This window comes from Pelobates fuscus, chromosome 4 (genome assembly GCF_036172605.1).
Source record: "Pelobates fuscus isolate aPelFus1 chromosome 4, aPelFus1.pri, whole genome shotgun sequence".
NCBI lineage: Eukaryota > Metazoa > Chordata > Amphibia > Anura > Pelobatidae > Pelobates > Pelobates fuscus.
Genome location: NC_086320.1, coordinates 32,931,314 through 32,953,314, shown reverse-complemented (window position 1 = coordinate 32,953,314; position 22,001 = coordinate 32,931,314). Strand labels below are relative to the sequence as shown.

At 39.4% G+C, this 22,001-nt stretch overlaps 1 protein-coding gene across 10 annotated transcripts in view; it reads right to left on the bottom strand.

Annotated features, from left to right (window-relative positions):
- Window positions 1-925: 925 nt before the first annotated feature.
- The window catches only part of CYRIB (CYFIP related Rac1 interactor B), a 152,941-nt gene continuing 131,865 nt past the window's right edge, over window positions 926-22,001 (bottom strand). For 7 of the 10 annotated variants that reach the window (XM_063451055.1, XM_063451057.1, XM_063451060.1 and 4 more), the window contains 10 exons: window positions 19,986-20,068; window positions 13,871-13,992; window positions 12,782-12,887; window positions 11,841-11,977; window positions 11,243-11,320; window positions 8,253-8,369; window positions 5,327-5,406; window positions 4,388-4,514; window positions 3,721-3,791; window positions 926-1,766 (listed from right to left, as the gene is read on the bottom strand). In XM_063451055.1, coding sequence (XP_063307125.1) covers window positions 1,703-1,766; window positions 3,721-3,791; window positions 4,388-4,514; window positions 5,327-5,406; window positions 8,253-8,369; window positions 11,243-11,320; window positions 11,841-11,977; window positions 12,782-12,887; window positions 13,871-13,992; window positions 19,986-20,058 — 975 coding nt within the window. In that variant the 5' untranslated portion in view covers window positions 20,059-20,068 and the 3' untranslated portion in view covers window positions 926-1,702. Of the gene's footprint in view, window positions 1,767-3,720; window positions 3,792-4,387; window positions 4,515-5,326; window positions 5,407-8,252; window positions 8,370-11,242; window positions 11,321-11,840; window positions 11,978-12,781; window positions 12,888-13,870; window positions 13,993-19,985; window positions 20,069-20,908; window positions 20,992-22,001 lie in introns of those variants that run through there. The other 3 variants (XM_063451054.1, XM_063451063.1, XM_063451062.1) reach the window with 2 other exon arrangements.

The following is a 22,001-nucleotide window of genomic DNA, read 5'->3' as shown; positions in this document are numbered from 1 at the left end:
TCTGTTTTAGCCAATGCCATATTTGCCAATTGCCAATGAAAATTGTCATTTTCTCATCAAAATTACCATTTTCCCACCTTTTCCTTTTTAACATATAAATGACACATTTAAAAATACTTGAAAGCCCTGAAAGGGTCACAATAGTCAGCAGAACCACTACAGCTTAATACAGTTGTTCTGCTGTCTATAGCCTGTTCCTGCAGGCTTTTTAATGTAAACATTGCCTTTTTGAGAGAAAAGGCAGTGTTTACATTGGTGCCTAGTAACACTTCTAATGGCAGTCACCCTGATGGCCACTAAAGGTGCTTCATAGTCCAGTGCTAAACAGTTTGCAACACCTACATTTATGTTCTGCATGGAGGCACTTAGCGTGCTCTATAGAGATGCATTCATGCATCTTTATAAGTAGATGCTGCTGGGAAACAGTGCAGCGATTTGCTGCACATCCGCAATAGCCTTCCAATGGGAAAGAATTGGATTGGCTGAGATCAGTAAGATTAAGGACACCAACCATGGAGGCAGAGCAAGACGCGACAAGATCAACACGGCATCAGAGAAAAGGAAAATAAAATCACTTTTCAAAGCAATGCAAGGAGGGTACGGAACCTAAATAGTGTAACACTATGGTGTCAGGAATACATGTGTTCCTTTAAGTCAATGTGTTCATGGTACTTTTCGCAGTGGCTAGAGGCACCACAAAAGAAAATAGCCATATAAGATCCACAGTAGCAATTTTATCCACCCATCCATTTCCCAGATTGTATATTCCAGAGACCAAGGCATAATCATGGCATTTGTGCCTGTGTGAAAATCAAACTAGTTCTATCCAACCCTACAGAGTTCCATTAAAAATGCTGGAATCTTAAGTAGAAAAGCAAAGTAACACATACAGTGAAACACAAAACCATGTTAAAATCAGGCCACGTTTAGAAAAATGAAAGCTGATTTTTATTTTAACAGCCATCCATTTGACATAAACATGCATACGTAATTCTGTTACGCACACATCACATTATTTAATGTTAGTCATCAAAGATTAAACAAACAACACACATCCTTACAAAAATGAGTCAAAATGCAACCTAAAAACACTTTCTCTTTTTTCTTTACTAATTCAAAAAAAAATCATTGTGCTGGGTACCATTTTTGTACAACACAGTTAATTTAAACATCTTTGCGCATATTTTCTCTCTCTTGGCTGCACACGGAAAAAAAAAACAAAAAAAAAAAAACATAACAAATGCAATAGAAAAAGGTTCTTTTTTTTCATTTCTTTTTTTTTAAATAGCAGAAATAGGCCGTTCCAGCCATGCAGTTGAAGCAATATTAAATATTAAGGTTTTTTTTCCAGGGTAGGGAAGGGAGTTTAAAAATATTAAGTTCAAGTCACAGAATATCCTCGGTAGAGAGGAAAAAAAACCTAACGCATAAATAGCTGCCATGGACACGTCCATTCTGAAAACGTTTACCTGCCTCCCAGGATTTATCAGTTAGTTTTCCATTGATTTTGGCACAAAAAAGAACACTGAGCTTATTTAAGAACAAGAACACGTTTTAAAAAGGATGGGGTGGGGAGGGGGGAGGCAGGAGACTAAAAAGGGTAGAGGGAGAGAGAGTAATTGCAATCACTAAAATCCTGTGCATCTCAGTCATTGCAGAATACGGTCTTCTGTCCACAGCAGGTTCGGATCCAGCGGCACAGTTATTGCAGCATCGTCTTGATTTGCTTCGAGGTAGTCTCATCATTCAAATGTTTTGTTGTGTACCTGAGACACACAAAAAGGATACAGTTACAACAGAAAGTATATAAGAACATAACGTTATACTGCACTTAAAAGCAAGATTAGTCATCCCATGATGGTCAACCATGCCCTTACAGGAATAAAAAAAAATTAAAAAGTGATATATGTACATAGCAAAGCATGATAAAGGTGAAGAGGCCTCCGCTCAAACACACAATCTAAAGGACCCGAGGTATAAATACTAAAGAAAATAATGATCTTGTATGTGTAGTACCACATCAGATTTTAATTCGTTAGAACCACTAGAAATCCTGCCTTTATATATACGCTACAATAATATTTGCAATAACATAGTATCAACATACACAGGGTCAATACAAACATCTCTCTCTAGTGACCTGATCTTTAACAGGACTGTTCAATGAATTAGAGGCCAGCCATCGTGACATGAGGCAATATCATTAAATATACTACCACAAGGGTACAGAGTTCTTCACAATAAAGAACAAAAAAAGAAATGTAATGTTCTGCTTTGATAGGATGTAATCTAATTCAGTATATATCTTTACAACACTATGTGAAAATATAGTAACTATATAACACAAGTGGAGTTAGTGTAAACCGCCCTTTAAAAATGTACCTCACAAACACTCCAAAAGTAAACAAAAATATATAGCCCAAAGGGATATATAAAAAAGGGGGTATTAAATACACAAAAAGGATGTTAAAGGAAAATACAACCTGAAAATCAGGACAGACAAGAATACAATATGAAATCTAAAAAATAAAGAGACTGAATATGGTGAAGTACGTAATATTGACCAGAGAATACAGGAGGTAGAGAACTTACAAGATCACTGGATTACGTACTTCACCATATTCAGTCTTTACAACAGGCTGGATTTTTTTTTTGTAAAGCCAAATGGCTCTGCTAATTAAAGGAGCACTATGTATTCCTGAACCAAACACAGCCCTGGCCAATCAGCATCTCCTCATAGAGATGAATTGAATCAATGAATCCCTATGAGGAAAGTTCAGTGTCTGCATGCAGAGGTAGGAGATACTGAATGTTTGGATGCATTTTAGGCAGCCATGACCCAGGAAGGATCTCAAACAGCCATCTGAGGAGTGGCCAGGTAAGTTATCACTAGGATGTAATGTAAACACTGCATTTTCTCTGAAAACACAGAGTTCACAGCAAAAAGCCTGAAGGTAATGATTCTACTCACCAGAACACATTCAATAAGCTTAGTTGTTCTGGTGACTATAGTGTCCCTTTAATATGGACATGGGCAATAGCTTGTAGATCCAGGATATCATCAAATCTGCCACATTGGAGTCACAAATAAAGTTTTTCCCGTTTTGGGACAAAATTGGAAAAGCTGCAGTTATTTTCTATTTAGATTATACTTAAATGTAGGACATGTCAAACTTGCTGTATATAAGTATTTTTAACCAACATCTATACACCACAAAACTCGGTTGTATTGGTGCTTAGAATAGCCATTTAGCTGAAATTTCAAAACCAGTTTATGTTCTTCCTTCTCAGGTTTTGTGTGTTTGACCTTCAGCTCAGACAGAGCTTTGCACCCACTGGCTGTCTGCTTTTCCACACTTGGCAATTATTTACCAGAATTATACATTATTAAAATACTGGAGATGGTCCTGGGAAAAGGATACATTGAAAAATGAAGTATCGTTGTAAACTTGGCTCCCACAGCCAGACTTTCGGAAATGAAGCCTCACGGGCTGCCAATTCCTATAACTCCGCCATCAATTTATTACTGTTATCTTTACATTACAAGCACTGAAGCATGAAGACAAATCAAAGTCTTTGTCTGATTTATTTACCAAATCATTGACCAAAGAGCTGGGCATTCCTGGAGGGAGTTATTGTTTTGTCAGTCTGTGAATCATAGCGCAGTCGAAGTTTCCAAGTACACACCAAGCAGCATGTCTTGCGGAATGACTAGCTTACCTGAGAGCATTGAGAAGACCTTCCACACTGTTGGGTGGTTGTTCTTTGAGAACCTTGATACATCCTTTCATCTAAAACCAAAACAAACAAGACTTCATTATCTAAGTGTTCAGAAAGGGCCTGCAAAGAAAACATTCCACAAAGGAGAAGCTATATATCTCATTAAATACAAATGAAAAAACATCACAGATTTAAAATGAATTTGTTATTCAAAAATAAAAGTAACAGGTGTAAATGTGCCATTTTGACATTCCCTGGGGAATTATAGAAAATTAAAAGTTTAGTGAATAATCTTAAAGCAGAGGTATATAACGGCAGATCCCCCGCTGTTGTAGGAATCCAAACACTATGATGTTTTGGACAGGGTGATTTGCCGGGTGATGCATTAATATCCATATATATTTAATCTGAGTGTATTGAAAGAGCTCTCAGCACAGTCAGCGAGGGGTCAGCAGAGGCATACAGCATGAATAGAGATTGCTTTGTGCGTTGACACTGCTGAGTCAGTCAATTTTGATCATGTCTCTTGATCTCAGTCTTTCTAACTTTCCAGCTGACGGTGGGCTTTGCTAATGGAGTCAGTGAATGGGTAACACTGCTAATGCATGAGTCTGTGCAGTCAAAACCTCTCACACTTTTAATATTCAAACGGAACGATAGAACGTACATCGATCTTTGACGTTTTTGCAAAGGCTCCCACTGGGTGCACGTGGTCATAGAGGATAATTACGCCAACCATTACTCTCAAGCAGAAGGACACCGTCTCCTCGTTGGTAAATCGGCTCCTATATTCCCTGGAATAGAAATAAACAAATCAACAACAGTTTTATTAAAAATTCCATCTCCAAAAAAAAATAAAAAAAATAAAAAGTTTTCCACATGGAAGAGAATTAAATTGAGGTAAATCATCACAGTGTTTATTATTCAGGAAATGTACTACAATCCTAAGAGGAAACATAGGAGCTCATGCTATACCCTGTGCTTGAGCAATTGGCAAAAAATACATACTGTTTTTATCAAATATAATTTTGAAAAAAGGTTCCCCTTCAGGGTGGAGTTGATTCACATTTTTATTAAAGGGAGAAAATGGTTAAAAATAATAAATATAAAATACCCCTCCACACACCACACACACCTTAAGCGCTTTATGTAGGAAGAGTGTGCTTTTTATTTTATAACAGCCAACAAGTAACAGCCAGTCCTGTTATTTCCTGGTTTGGTTAGCTCTGTGGAGGCAGCAATTGCCCAGAGCACATGCCTTGCAAAGACTTCTCATTGAACTGCATTGGGAAGTCTGTGATTGGACAGTCACAAAGTCTGGGCGGGGTTAGAAGGGGATGGCTTGCAAAGGCAGCAGACAAGAGAACTGCAGCTTTGCAAGATAGATATAACCCCAATGAAAACGCATTTGTGATGTATTTTTGTATTCGGGTAGATAATGCTTTACAAATAGATACAAAAAAATATATATATATCACTAAATAAAAATAAAATAATGCTTACAGTTAGAAGTTAATGACCAGATGAAACTACATACTTTGAGGAAAACAATACAAAAAAAACACAAGCAATCTGTTCCACATGTAAATAACGATAAATAACTTACGGAGTTTCTAACATCACCCTGCACACACTGGCCATGGTGCTTAAACAATCAGTGGTATTTTCTATAGGTAAATTCTTGTTCTTTGAAGAAGAAAAAAAAGTTATTTAATTGGGTAGCAATAATGTAATAGCAGAAAATGCACTTCTACAAAAAGAGATCATGGTGGGAATTTCTCCATCTCTTCAAATCTCACGGGACATCACTGTATGGGAAATACAGTGACAGAGCGGCCAATGGACAGATCTTGGCACGTCAGCAAAGCTTCATGGGAGTCTGCAAGAACTACCTGGTGGCTACCACAAATGTAACACAATAAAACACAATGTGTATCCTCAAATGTTTAACATTGGCAGAACTCCAGCTGCAGACATCCATGTTTTATATCCTATAAATCCTCTACAAGATCTGGCCTTACACAAAAGATGGAAAGACCTACTGTCCCCCCCGGCCCCCACCCCTGTGCGGCGGGTGGGGGCCCTAAAATGATCAATAAGGGGGGGGACCTACTGTCCCCCCCGGCCCCCACCCCTGTGCGGCGGGTGGGGGCCCTAAAATGATCAATAAGGGGGGGGACCTACTGTCCCCCCCGGCCCCCACCCCTGTGCGGCGGGTGGGGGCCCTAAAATTATCAATAAGGGGGGACCTACTGTCCCCCCCCGGCCCCCACCCCTGTGCGGCGGGTGGGGGCCCTAAAATTATCAATAAGGGGGGACCTACTGTCCCCCCCGGCCCCCACCCCTGAGCGGTGGGTGGGGGCCCTAAATACAAAGGGGGGGGACCCTAGTTAACCCTCCCCCCCCCCAAAAAAAAAAAAATTATCTCCCTACCTACCCGCCTCACCCTAAAAATAATGAGGGGGGGAACATTAACTAAAAACCTGTAAAAAAAAAAAAAAAAAAAAAGAGATAAAAAAAACTTACCATTCGATGTTTTCTTTCTTCTAAAATCTTCTTTCTTCAGCCCAAAAAAGGCCAAATAAAAATCCATAATAACCGACGCAATTAAAAAAAAAAAAAAAACGAGCGCAAAAAAAAAATAATCCATCTTCACCCATGGAGGGCTCCGCGCAGACTGAGCTCCGCAGGGCGGGGGAAGGCTTATAAAGCCTTGCCCCGCCCTGCAATTAGGCTAAGAACACTCTGATTGGTGGGTTTGAGCCAATCAGAGTGCTCTTTGTCATTTTACAAGCGTGGGAAAGTTCTTTGGAATTTTCCCACGCTTGTAAAATGACACAGAGCACTGTGATTGGATGGATTTCAACCCATCCAATCACAGTGCTCTGTGTCATTTTACAAGCGTGGGAAAATTCCAAAGAACTTTCCCACGCTTGTAAAATGACAAAGAGCACTGTGATTGGATGGCTTGAAATCCATCCAATCACAGTGCTCTGTGTCATTTTACAAGCGTGGGAAAATTCCAAAGAACTTTCCCACGCTTGTAAAATGACAAAGAGCACTCTGATTGGCTCAAACCCACCAATCAGAGTGTTCTTAGCCTAATTGCAGGGCGGGGCAAGGCTTTATAAGCCTTCCCCCGCCCTGCGGAGCTCAGTCTGCGCGGAGCCCTCCATGGGTGAAGATGGATTATTTTTTTTTGCGCTCGTTTTTTTTTTTTTTTTAATTGCGTCGGTTATTATGGATTTTTATTTGGCCTTTTTTGGGGCTGAAGAAAGAAGATTTTAGAAGAAAGAAAACATCGAATGGTAAGTTGATTTTATCTCATTTTTTCTTTTTTACAGGTTTTTAGTTAATGGTCCCCCCTCATTATTTTTAGGATGAGGGGGGTAGGTAGGGAGATATTTTTTTTTTGGGGGGGGGGGGAGGGTTAACTAGGGTCCCCCCCCCCTTTGTATTTAGGGCCCCCACCCACCGCTCAGGGGTGGGGGCCGGGGGGGACAATAGGTCCCCCCCCTTATCGATAATTTTAGGGCCCCCACCCACCGCTCAGGGGTGGGGGCCGGGGGGGGACAATAGGTCCCCCCCCTTATCGATCATTTTAGGGCCCCCACCCGCCGCTCAGGGGTGGGGGCCGGGGGGGGCAGTAGGTCCCCCCACTCATTGATAATTTTAGGGCCCCCACCCGCCGCACAGGGGTGGGGGCCGGGGGGGGGACAGTAGGTCCCCCCCTTATTGATAATTGTAGGGCCCCCACCCGCCGCTCAGGGGTGGTGGCCGGGGGGGGACAGTAGGTCCCCCCCTCATTGATAATTTTAGGGCCCCCACCCGCCGCACAGGGGTGGGTGCCGGGGGGGGGCAGTAGCCCCCCCCCCCCTCATTGATAATTTTAGGGCCCCCACCCGCCACACAGGGGTGGGGGCCGGGGGGGGGACAGTAGGTCCCCCCCCTTATTGATAATTTTAGAAAGCGAGCTGAGCTGTCAGTCAGACAGCTCGCGAACGCGCATTCCGCGCACATGCGCGGTAAAGCGCTCAGGTTCTTCATAGGGCGGCATTCAATGCCGCTCTATGAAGAACGCGATTGGTGCAGCGCGAAGCCGTCCCATTGGGCCCCGCGATTTCGTCATTTTGACGAAAAAGGGGGCGCGCGGCCTAGCGGGGAGCTCGGCGCTGGAACGGAGGTAAGTTTTTAATATAAAAACACCGAAATTTTTTTTTTAATTAATGAAAGTTCATATAAAAGCAAGAAGAAAGGCTGGGGGACCTGTCTTTCTTGCTTTTATATGGTGACTATAGAGTCCCTTTAATGGTACTCATTGTGTTTACCTTGGAAGGATGAAAGGCTAAACTGACAGAATTTGAACCTGCAACTTTGAGATACAGCAGCAGATAGATGACCTTCAATATTTTGTGTGATACAATTGTTGCTTATTTATTGCTCTATTAACCATTCATACTTCCACAGTAAGGCTATGTTAGGGATCAACTTGTCTCAATACGAGACACAAGTATTACAACAACTTTTCTTACCTCTGATACAAACTTTGTTGTGGCGTCACTTAAGGTTTTTAGCATAGGAGTTGCTTCTGCGTAAAATAAGGACATTCTATTTGCCAGCTCATTGTTTACTTCATTTTCTCCCTCTGCCTTTGAAAGGAAGCACAACAAAAATAATAAATCACAGGAATGAGCAATGTGTCACAGAACTCACAAAGAAGAATTTGCAATGTATTCAGTTTTGGTCACAATTCAAGTATTTATTTTAACACTTTTCAAAACATGCATTTTAAGTATAGATGAAACAACTCTTTATTTACAAGTGAGATTATATTTTATATATATATATATATATATATATATATATATATATATTTATTTTTTTATTATATTTCCGTATAAAAAGACATAACAGTCAGAGGTATCAACAATGATTCATAGTTTTACCAAACATTTCCATTTTCGTTGAACGTTCTGATACTCACAAGACAAATACATACAACAATGGCAAATATACAAACTTTACTATGTGCTTCTATCTAGACTAGTTGACTATAAATCTACAGTTTATCGGATATCTCCAAACAATGGAGATTACTGTAGTTATCATTAACTTGTGCTTCGAATTACCATAAAACATACAAAAGATCAAAATACATAAAAATACAAAGTGGAAACCACAACATGGGTAAAATGTACCTTACATACGATTTAGCGAGGGGGGGCAGGGGGGGGGGAGGTGAGGAGGGAAGAGAATATCATTAAATAGTTATTGGATAGTCGAGGATGATAGATATAACCAGACGTGTCCATGAATTTATTATTATCTATGCCCAGTTGAATAATTTAAGATCGATTTAACCTGTTCGAATATTCAAACCACTGGACCAAATTTTATTATATTTCTGAATATTACAGTTATTAAAAAAAAAAAAAAAAAAAAAAGCTTTTTCCATAACTCCTTGGTGATTAATAGGAGTTAAAATCTCTGTTACGGATGGAATATTTTTACTCTTCCAATATCTTGAAATACAGATCTTTATTGCCATTAGTACATTTATTAACAGATATTTTTCATATTTCTTTAGACCCTTGATATTTATATGAAAATTAAACTTCTTGGGAGTCAATTCTGGTATCTTTAGATCTAAATCTTTAAAAAGATTTAACACAAAGTCTTTTATCGAGCTTAAGTTTGAACAGTCCCACCATATATGTTTCAGTGTTCCCAACTTCCCATTTACCTATAACATCTTCAGCATTGATTTGTGTATTGGGGCTTAAATTTACACAGTCTGGAAGGGACTAAATACCATCTATTTAAGATTTTGTAGAAGTTTTCCAAGATATTTGTACAATGTACTGATTTTTTAAGATAGTCTATAGACTCCTTCCATAAGTGATAAGGGATGGCAACATCTAAGCCTTCTTCCCACTTTAAGATGGTATTTATTTTAATTTCTGGAGTAGATGTATTGATGATCTGTCTAATTTTGGAAGATCTTAAAGGTTGTGATCCATACAAGATCGTATTTAAAGGAGACTGATCTATTATTTGTATTGTTCTAAGAAAATGTAACAATTCTTAGGTATGTAAATCTTTCTTTATTGAGCAGATCATATTTCTGTTGGAGATCATAAAAATGTAATGGGAGAAATATCAGATCCTAGTTGGCCAACTTTTACAATATTTTTTTCCTAACCACTCAGTTAAATCAAGATCTTATGAATAGTTTAATAATTTCTAGAGGGGCTTTACACAGAATTTGATTATGAACAAGGAATATTTTTTTTTTTTTTTTTTTTTTTTTATCGGATCAATTGATTTAAACATTTGTAATATTATCAAATTATCAATTCCTAAATTTTTTAACAATTTAATGTCAAGCCAAAAGAAAATGGAAGGATCTGTTCTTACACGCTGTTCTTTCTCTATCATGTGCCAAGTTTTCTCTCTAGATTTCTCATTACCCCATTCCAAGAAATGGGAAAACATTACTGAATTAACATTTAAAGTGAAGTTTGCTTGCTCTAGCACAAAAAAATCATTATCCAAGTATACAGACAGATTTTACCAACACAAACGGCTAGATGTGAGGTGGAACATGAATTTGACTGGTACAACCTATAATTATATACAAGTATATACACACAAGCACTATCACTTTAATTGTTTAGTTATAACAGAGATTTTATTTTTTTAAATTGTATTTATAATATTCATTTTACATTATATCACAATGCTCTTAGAGACAGATTATTAAAATACACTTCATCTTATTCAGCACTAGCACTATTTAATTTGTCTCCCATGTTGGAATCAGTGTAGGGCCCACCAATATTGTGGTACTTTGAAATAGTGGTGGTCTTAACACAATATGGCCATATGGTGGAACTGAATCCCCATACTCGTTTGCTAAAATAGGTGATTTTAAAGGACCACTCTAGGCACCCAGACCACTTCCGCTTAATGAGGTGGTCTGGGTGCCAGGTCCCTCTAGGATTAACCCTTTTTTTTTATAAACATAGCAGTTTCAGAGAAACTGCTATGTTTATACTGAGGGTTAATCCAGCCTCCAAAACCTCTAGTGGCTGTCTCATTGACAGCCGCTAGAGGCGCTTGCGTGCTTCTCACTGTGAAAATCACAGTGAGAGCACGCAAGCGTCCATAGGAAAGCATTGTAAATGCTTTCCTATGCGACCGGCTGAATGCGAGCGCAGCTCCTGCCGCACATGCGCATTCAGCAGATGACGTCGCGAGGAAGAAGGAGAGGAGGAGTAGAGCTCCCCGCCCGGCGCTGGAGAAAGAGGTAAGTTTAACCCCTTCCTCCCCCCCAGAGCCCGGCGGGAGTGGGTCCCTGAGGGTGGGGGCACCCTCAGGGCACTCTAGTGCCAGGAAAACGAGTATGTTTTCCTGGCACTAGAGTGGTCCTTTAAGTGGCCTGAGAATTTAGAAATTTATTTTATGAGTGCGCTGTTTCTTTATCTGTATTATCTACTGTAAAAGAAGAGACATATCTTACTGGAACATTGTTAATCCTCATACGACTCAAGGTTCTTCTGTAGTAGCTGAAGTCATTCTGTATAGCAGGATTCGTCATCTAGAATTAAAGAAAAAAGTTTAGAGAAGATGGAATCATATAATGCCGGCACAGAAACAGCTCGTTGGTATTTAATGCAATAGCTTTTGTAGAGGCTAAATCTGTAAATGGGCTAATACACTGCAACTCATTTAACATGAGATCTAGCTCACATTCACTTTCAAGACAGGCCCTGCTGGACTTAGAATCGCAACATATTTCAACAAAGTAATTAGACAAAAATAAAAAGTGGTAAGGATCTAATGTTGCAGAATGTCCTGGATATGGTCTGATGAGTGTGTTCCTACAGAAGGGCTCAGTTAATGGCAAGCAATAAGGAACTTTTTGGAAGGTACATCATTTAAATACATTTTGAAATACTGATGACTGTGATGGCTATGCTTGCTACACCAGACGCACGGAAATATTTCCCATGATGCCCAGTCAAACTTTAAGAAAACAATAGTGATGTAACAGATAATCACAGACATCTGAAATTGAGGAAGAGCAGTGGAACCTAACGTTCCCATTAATACATTACCTTCAACTCATCGAATCGGAGGGTAAAGTGAAGAATTTCTGCAAACTGTTTGGCAAGAGCCTGCTCTCGCTCTAGGTGCTGTGTTGGGGAATATGGCGTGCTGGTCAGCGCTCCGAGGAGTCCACGCAATGCGGCCTCTAACCAGAGAAAAGAACACCAAGCAATTTACATCACTACTGGATTTCATTAAGGAGTTTCTGTTACACTGACATAAACAAAAACATTTTAGCTCTTTTTTATTTTATACAAAGCCTGGACCGAAACATAGAAAACATTTTTCGACTACTGTTGTCTTTAAGTATAAAACTTCAACTAAAATGCAGAAGTCTCTGTAAGGGTCATTGTTCAAGCTTGTGGTGCAGCCCCCCTATATAGAGGTAGGTAGATATGTAAATCTAATGCAGTTTGAGAATGTATTAAACCAGGCTGTATACCCGGCTCACACTGTATCTTCTAAATCCATGATAACCGAAAGAGAATATTAACACCAAAACTGCCATTGGACTGCCATAAAGTCCAAATTGGTAGAGTGTTGCCGTAATGATGGTCCTTCAGCAAGTTTCTCCCTTCTCCACACATGATCTCTGGAGCTCACCCAGAGTGTTCATGAGATTCTCGGTCACCTCTCTTACGAAGGCCCCTACCCCTGATTGCTCAGTCTGGCCAGGAGACCAGCTCTAGAAAGCATCTTCGTTGTTACAAACTTCATCCATTTAGGAATTATGAAGACCACTATGGAAGCCAACTTTTTTTTTGTGGTGAGAAAATTAAAAGATGCATCTAATCAGGGTGTTATTTTGCATGAGGAACTATCAGATATATTCTTCCAAATTACGTAACTAACTCCCTCTAAGGTCAATAAAGCATGTTCCCAGTGAGAACCTGGCTGTGTATGTGCTGCGATTTTACTAATGCTACAACATAACTAAATTAAAACTTACCAAGTCTTTGAGAGAATTCATAGAATTTCTTTAGTTTTCCTACAAGTGGCACTACGGCTCCCCAAGCTTTCTCTTGTAATTTTTCATCAGTAGCATGTTGTATCGCCTGTGACATTAAAACACATTTTACAACTAGAAATAATTTGCTTCGAATCATTCATATGATCTAGAACAGTGGTTCTAAAGTTATGTTTGGGGATTACTATCCTTATTGTGACCGTTCGTTTGTGAACCTTGTACCATGTTTGTTCCCTAACAGCGTACAGCTTAATGCGCCCAGCTCATGCTGTATAAAGTGATCTCTGGGTAATAAAAACCATAGACGGCAAGGTAAAGCTATAAGCTCTGATCCTCATTTATTCTAAAGCACCAAAACAACTAAAAGTTAAATCAATTTTGTTTTGGGTTTATGCAGCCCTAACCACACCCCACTTGGCTGTGACACAAACACACTCCATAGAGGAAAAATACTTTCATTTTTTATTTGGGTCTTACAGCACAGTGTGTTTACTTTAGATTTTTTGTTTCCTTTAATCTCACACAGGAAGCTCCTTCACAAGCTCTACCAGGCTGTTAACAGAACAGGATATAATATGCTTTCTTTTTTATTAAACACACTGTGCAATAAAGGAAGCTTAAACATTAGATTTTGCTTTTACATCAAACATGTAGGGAGACTGTGCAAGTCACATTCAAGGGAGGTGTGTCTATGGCCATATAATCAAAGGGATTTATACCTAAATGGCAGAGAATTGAGCAGTGAGACTGCAGGGTCATGATCCATACAGCAAAACAACTTCATTTATCTTTAGCAGTTTTATAGTGTCCCTTTAAATATCCCACCAATTTCTGCTTTTGTGCACCCAGGCATCGCTTAATTCACATTTTCAACCACCCGACAGTAGCTGATACCGTGGTGGTCAATTCCACAACATTAGATAAAGGGAAAATATAACTACTGAACACAAAATGAAGACCTCCCCTTTCTGTACCCATCAGTTTTTAGTAGCAGACCATTACTATTTATGGATATAAATAAAATCGCACAGTTAGTGGAAGCAGATTAACCATGTATATGAAGACGTTTACCTCTCGAATTTCATGTCCTGCTCCTCGGTAAGACTGTAAATCATCGAGGATGCCTTCTGCGTCTCTTAATACCACATTCACCTGGTTATAGACTTCTTTCTCTGCTTCTGTTGGTTGAGCATCTAAACAGCACAAGATCACATTAACAATTACCAAGCACGGGGTTCCAGACACACATGGATGGAAAACGCAGAAGGACAGAAACGTTTAGAAACAGGAAGATTGTGTGAAATTTCATGCCAGCCTTTAAGGAGGTGAGGAAACAAGGCTGCTATACCATGTGGGGTGATTTAGGCTATCTAAGCTATCTACAGTAGCAACGTGGTAACATCAAGATGAGGGGCCTTTTAAAATACGTGTAGCAAGTGTATAAATCCTGAAAAATTGTGGAATCAGACCATTAACTCCTACTTGTCAATAGGCATAATGAGGACATTAAATATCCCAAAAAGGAAAAGAATGATTTTACATTACAAGAAGGGCGAGGAGGAAACTATTTACAGCCTTCTTTACGTCACTTAATGAATAACTTGAATTGAATTGAATAAGGGGATTGACATTTCCCAATTAAAGGTGAATGCGTTACAAGGAGAAAATGTTAGAATTCTATAAAATATCCCCTTATGGGGGGAGGAGGTGAAAGAAAAAAAAGAAAAAAAAAATCTGAATTCACCTTGAACTTTCACTTTAGTTAATAACCATGTTTATCTGGTGCAAAAAAAAAAAGCCCTTTAGAGCTGTAGAGAACATAATCAGGGAGCGGATTGCCAACTGCTCCTCCGCAGCCACCTGAGTTAAAGGAAGGATGTGTTTGATACATGATCCAGTCGACAGCCATTATGGTCTCTGTTCAAACGGTTATACCAACCAGTCTATCTAAAATATACATTCAGACAGCGCTAATAATAATAGTAACTGTTAATTATGGTTTGTATTGGACAGGGTCTTCTAAGCTGAATTTAGAATGTTGTAATTTGTGTTTTAGGGCAAATGGGACAGGTTGTTGGTAGTAGTTCTCTTTAATGTCAACAAACATTGAAAAAGACAGACAAAATGGGAACGGGTTTTGGAACAATTCTTCACCTGACTGCTGAGGGCCTTGTAGCATAATAAAATTATTGTCTATTTTACTAACAGATGGCAAAGGTTATTTCAAATGTCTCCAAATATTTGTGATCTACGTAGAAGTAAGTAGCCTCTGATGCTAAAGCTGATGGGGAGTTCAACTCCTAGCTTGCTCATCCAATCCTCTGGCTGAGAGTTGCCTTCCCTGACAGTTGTAGCGAGAGAGGCTGCTCATCACTTGTTGCAATGGATACAGTAGCATGTAAGTGGAATTGTAGGTCCTTTGTGTTCACAGAGGTCAAGCACATTGTATAGAAAAAACAGAATTTTCAACTCTGATTTGACAGAAGACAGTGGCTTTACATTAAGAGAACCCGGTAAATTTTGAAAGCTGCTGAAGACTGCTATGCTAATGGAAACGTAGAATGGCACAGTAGGGTACCGACCAGAATGAAAGCATTTCATGCATTATGTACAGACACATATATAATGCAGCATATTTAGACCAGCCATTGATTCAAGATTTGTCGAAAAAAGGGCAATTAGTTTCAATGTTTTAATATGATTTTGTTGAAATAAAGCAAATTAAGCGGTTTACATTTACACGTTCATCTTCGTTTAGCAGCTATTTCGTATCATCAAATAATTTCAATAGATTCTGTGAAGCTACTGATGGGTGTGAATGAAGTTAAAAGGAACGCTTGAGGGCCAGCACAGAATTCCATTACTGTCACAGATTTGGATATAGAATGCAATAAGTACCTTACCTGGTAGCGGCAGCACAGAGACAGCACCAGCTGGTCTCTGTGCTACCGCTCCACCTCCTTGGATGAGATCATGAAGACTAATGATCTCAGCCAATCCAATGTTTCCCCCCACAGGGTAGGCTGGTGGGAGGAACACTGGTAGGCATTCTCTGCACCAATCAAATGCTCTCTAGAGTTATCTGAGCTATAACAAAGTTATAGTAGCTATATTCCTGACAGTCACTAGAGGCATGTTAACCCTGCAATGAAAACACTGACGTTCCAGCAAAACCGCAATATATTCAGATATAGGGTTAAAAAGACAGGGGCGTGGCAACCTGACCATTTCACGGACAGCTAGTGATCTGGGTGCCTAGAGAGTTCCTTTAATGCCTGAGGATTTTTCCTAACAAAAAAAACCTATGGGCTTATATTTAATTTTTCTAGGCTTCTCGCTGGTTTTAATATTACACTGTATGCCTGTATCTCTGGGTATGCTGTGTATATTAAATTGACCCCTGCAAAGTCATGTGTGCTTGTACGGTACTACTGAAAGAAATCCACACGTACTCGTATGGCATTTCTGTAGGGTTGCACAGAGGGCATCATGGGAAATGTATAAAGTGCTGCAAAGGTGTGGTTTATTTCACTTGATTTTGCCGTACTACACATAGGAAATGGGTCAGTAGTATTTATGGAGGTGAAAAAATGAGGACCTGTCCGCTTTCAGAAAAATGGAGTTCTACTTTCAATGTTAAATTAGTTAGTTTTTTTTCACAGAGAATCAGAAGGGACACATCTGATGCCACGCAATATTATTTGCTTCAGTGAAAAAATGAAAAATATTTTATATAGTATGCCAGAGTTTGTCAGCTTTATATCTGTATACATAATAATTTATACTCATTAGCAAGAACAATGCACTGAATGGACACTCAGCAAAGCATGGGAAATATATGAGGAATAGCCATTTAAAGTATGTGATTTTTGTTGAATTTACAAATGGTCATTTAAACTATTTTGAAGGGCATTACAAGATTTGTATAACAGATCATTAGTGGACTTAATGAACGTGCTCCGTATAGATTATACCAAATGACAAATCTTGATCTTTAGCGGTCTAAAATATCTGCTCGTTTTAAAAACATCAGAGGGCAGAAAGAGGAAGCAGCCAGAAGAGAGACAGAGAAAGGGAACGATGAAGATTAGCAAGGAAACAGACATTACAAACGATGCAAAGTACGAATAAAGAGGCCACATGAAGCTGTATTTGTGTTGGAACAGCATGCAACTGTAAAGCAGAATAAAATAAAAACATGCATCGTTAAAAGACAATAAGAAATGGCCTCCCAGCTGTACGGATACTAAACTTGCCATTACATGTAATTGTTATTAAAAGGTAGGAGAAATACCAAAGAAACTCCGCATAATAAAACAGAACAGCTGCGACTATAATCACGAGGGAGACTGGTTCCATATCAGCTATTTAGGCCTAGATTTGGCTTTCAGTTTATTACAATTATGCATTTTAACAATAGCCAATCCATGATAGAATTTACTCAGGACTTTTTCCAGGCAGTGATTTCCAGTGATCATAATGTATGTGCAGCATTTTTTAGCTCTGGCTCTACAGAAGCATCTAAGCCTCATGAGGACAAAAGCAAGGGGCAAATTGTTACTAAAAGCCCCATTACCAGAGCACAAAGTCGGGGTACTTCTGACATCATAACCAATACAGCAGGCTGTAGAGGTTATCGTGATTGGAGTAACCTGGTAACAATAAACAAAGAATCTGGGATAATGAAAACCCAAATTGCTAAATTATGGACAACACTGGAAAATCAGGGGGGAAATCTAATGCAGCTAATTTTCAAAACGCAGCAATTTTTGCTATTCACCACAACCCACAATCAGGGAATTAACCTCCAAGTAATATTTTTACAATCTGTTAATTGCTTTAATTACCATCCCTAATTTTTGGAGAAGTATTGTAATGTAAATGTAACGTCCTTGTAGGTTGGGATCTAAACTATTCTAATGTGCCATACAGTAAGTATTTATTTCCACCAAACATAAATGACAAGTATATACATCAGTAAGCTGGGTGGCCAATCAGCTGCACACATTCAGTTCAGTTAGCTTGTGCCAAGCATACACCAGAGCACATCATATAAGGTAAGAGGCAACAAGAATGAAACAGATTTGGAACTTGTGTTTTTTACCCATGGTATGATTAACCCACTGGGTGCCAGAGGAAATCAAGATTTTGGACACTGACCCACAGCTGGGTTCCATATGAAGGGTGAACCATTGTAAATAACAGATCAACAAGTTACTTATCTTACATAGCGAAACCATGAACAGCTTCTATGGCAGTCTTAATAATGTGACTTCACAAACCTCTAAATGTACATTTATAATAGCTGGCTGCATGGACAAGATTTTAGCAGTGAAATTCAATACCGGATCCTAAAGGGAAAATCCTGAATGGTTGTGCTTTCTCTATGAGAAGCATTGGATTGGATGAATAGCCCAGAAAACGTTGCCTGCAGGCAGGGCCAGCGCTACCATAAGGCGGCCGCCTTTAAAGGCGCACCGGCCCTGGGGGCGCTACATCAACCTGACCGGAAGGAGGTAAGCGCACTGCGCTCCCCTCCAGCCAGTTACTACTTGTAGCGTGGCCGAGCGCAGCCCAGAGCTTTCCACACGCGGAGCCCAGCCTCCTACCCTGGTGTCTGCCGCAGACTGTGTGGAGGGCGCAGGGATATGAATGACATATCCCTGCTCTCTGTGCAACACACAGCGCTGCTGGCGCCCAGTGATTAGGCTGGGCTGCAGGAAGGTACTCCACAGAGCCGGACAGCATGTACCCCAGGGACCAGGTTGAACAGATGTATGTTTTTCTGTCTATGCATGTATGTATGTATGTATGTATGTATGTATGTATGTAGTATGCATGTATGTATGTATGTATGTATGTATGTAAATTGCAAAAATAGGTGGCTGCACTCACGGTCTTTAAAATAAATTTTTATTCCAAATTCTTTAAAAAAAAAAAAAAAAAAAAAAAGATCAACGTTTCAGTCCTCCTCAGGGACTTTCTTCATGATCCTGAACTGCAAGCCCTTTCTGTATGCATGCATGTATGTCTCTGTGTGTATGTATGCATGTCTGCCTGCATGCACCTCTGTATGATTATTTCTGTGTTTGTATGACAGTGTACCTGTATGACTGACTGTGTGCCTGAAAAACAATGGATGTGTGAGGATAGACATCCAAAGGAATCTGGAGGGGAGGGGAAACAAAACGTACTGAGGGAAAAAGAGCCACACAGAGGGACTGTAGTGGAGAAGGAGACAAAGAAAGGGGTTGGGGTAAGAAAAAGACAGAGGGGGACTGGGGTAAGAATGAGACACAAAAAGAGGGTTGAAAGACACACTAAAGGGGGAATAAAATACACCAGAGCACAAAAGGGTTAAGAAATTCAAAAGGTGGAAGGGGTTACAACAAAACACAGGTGAAGATGCATATATTTTATTTATTTTGGGGGGGGGGGGGGGGGGGCGGGAGGGGGGGAGGGGATCTTCGCCTGGGTAGCTAAAAATCCCAGCACCAGGCCCAGGCCAACGTCAAAGGCAGAGCGGGCAGCAGAACAGTGTATTAGCTCTGTAAAAAAGGTAAACACTTTTCTTCTTTACATTTAATTTAGGGGTCCCTAAATCTAAACAGGGAGGAGAGCACTATAGCGTTAGAAACACATGTATCCCTTGTTCTCCTAACGCTATAGGGTTTCTTAACCATCTCGGCTAGACAGCCATATCCTGCACAATCTTTTACTAGTTTCTATGCTAAACTCTTACAGGCTTATACACTGAAGTGAGAATTCTAATTAGATTTCAAATCTGAGCCAAAAAAAAATATTCAGCAATGCTTCCAGTTTGACTATTTTGGCCTAACATTTGAAATTCACTTTGAATTCTCCCTTCAGTGAATAACCCTGTTAATTTAATTTTGCATTGACCAATTTCCGAATTGTCTGAACGTTGCATAGATTACACAGAAAAAGTTGTGAATGGTTTGTTTGTCCAAACATGTGACAATCTGCTCATGGCTAAAATTAGGCATTAAATACAAATTTGCACAATATTTACATTAAATACATTTTAACAGTGGAAGTGTTCATGGTTATCAGCATTATAAGTCAACATGGACATCAGACAAAAAACAGACAAAACAGGAATGCGGAAGACAAACGCAGTCTAAGGCAGGCAGAGAGGAATAGATATATAAAATCATATTCTCACTTTCAAAATCAAGGAAAAAATTTGGCCCCTGTTCAAGGTCTGTGCAAGTCAAAACTTTAAGAAGGTTCCCCATGATAAGGTACCTGTCGAGACAAGAATGAGAAAAGACAGAATATGTCTTCGTGAGACAGAAAAACACCCCAAAACACAGCAGGAGAAAGAAGTAGGAGAAAATTACAAGTTCAGAAAGGGGTGAGCAGACACCCCAGGATTCTCCACTCCCCAAAGAACCTGTGGAACCCAGTGCTGTAATTAGAAATAACATAAAAAGACACATTTATTTTGATTCATTGTCTCATCACAGGTTCGATTGGTCAGCAGTGGTGCTGGTACAATGTAACGGATTTCACTCACAGCTTAACATAACTCGATTCACATCAGAAATATTAGCACACAGCTGAATGACTGCCCAAAAAAGCAAGATATATATTTAAACATAAAGGTGAAAAAAATGCGTAATTATCATGGATGTAAAATTTCGCAACCCAAGTAGGAATTTGACTTATTTTTTCATTTAGTTTTTTTTTTTGTAATTTACATATATTTCACTTAATCAAGGTCTCTAAAACATGGCGGCATACACGGAGGTCCTGGCTTTGATGAATGGTACATTGCACAGGCACCTCTGGAGACCAAGAGAATGGACCACATTTTGCATCAATACAAAAGAGGAGAGACTTGATCACAAAGGACCCCAATGACTAGAAATGGAAACAAAAAAAACATACAAGCATAAAAAAGGTAATGAGTGTTTTTTTCATGGGTGAACCACCATGCAAACCTTTAAAAAAAAAAATTACAAAATTTGTTTTCCAACTGCTATCTATTCCCTTGGCCTTCTCTGCGGTGGTGAGAATGAGCAATCTGCAATGGGTTTACCGTTGGGAAACACACCAGCTGTGGAAGGCGTCTGAGAAACTTACTTTCAAAGTCCAAGAAAAAATGTGCTGCATTGTGGTCTATGTCTCTGGTTAGCACTTTAATGAGATTACCCATGTCAGCCAACCTAGAAACAAAAATGGCACAGTCATTTAGTTCCAGTAAGTCGGAGCCGAAAGCTGGTGGTTCAGTTACTGCTTCCCCTCCTGTGGTTTCCTACATGCACACATGGGTGGAATTGAAGTTTGGCAATGGGTTCCTGTGAGTAGTTTGTTCACCCCCTCCCTCCTCCCAACAAGGTGTCCGTGTTCAAGTTTTGCTTTCAGCCCCCTCTACAAACAAAAGTCAGGTTATTACATAAGACAATGAGAGGAGACGTGGGGTTTATATGTATCTTCTAACCACGTCCTAGAGCCACTGAAATTAAAATGGCAATTGGCATTTATTGAAAAATTGGGAAATATATTTATTGAACATTGATAAAGGGCTGGAACTAAGAAGTTAAATGCCAAATGTCTGAAGGATTAATATCATTTTTTTTTTTTTTTTGAAGTATCATATAAACAGGACATGTTTCTATGTATGAAGCAGATAGTCTATAAACTATGACAACCAAATACCGTAGATAGCGATAGTGTACTGTTCGTTTATACCGTTTCTACAGCTACAGCCTTGATTTAATATTTTTGTTTAAGCTTTTAAATATAAATACATTCTACAATATTTTTTTTTTTTTTTTAAACATTCTGTGTTTGAGTTTTTATAGTCACAGTAAGCATTACAGAAATGAAACATTGCATGGGTTAGAGCCTATACAGTTGTAAAATGACTCACCAAGTATTCGGATACAGAGTGTAATAGGATAATTCCATGGTTATTCAAAAATGTAGCACTTCTAGTGAGCTTTATATTTTAATATGTTTAAAAAAATAATTGTAAAAGCTTATTCACTAATTTGAATTCATATGAAAAGCTTATTAAAATATTACATTTAGGGGGGGGGGCGGGGCTGGACCGCCAAGCTAGATGGTCGCATACACACTCAGCTCCTGCAAGCCACCAAACTTTAAGCCTGAAACTATGCTATTAAACACTAAAACCGACCACCAGCAACGGTCATCGAAGCAAAGGGTGTGG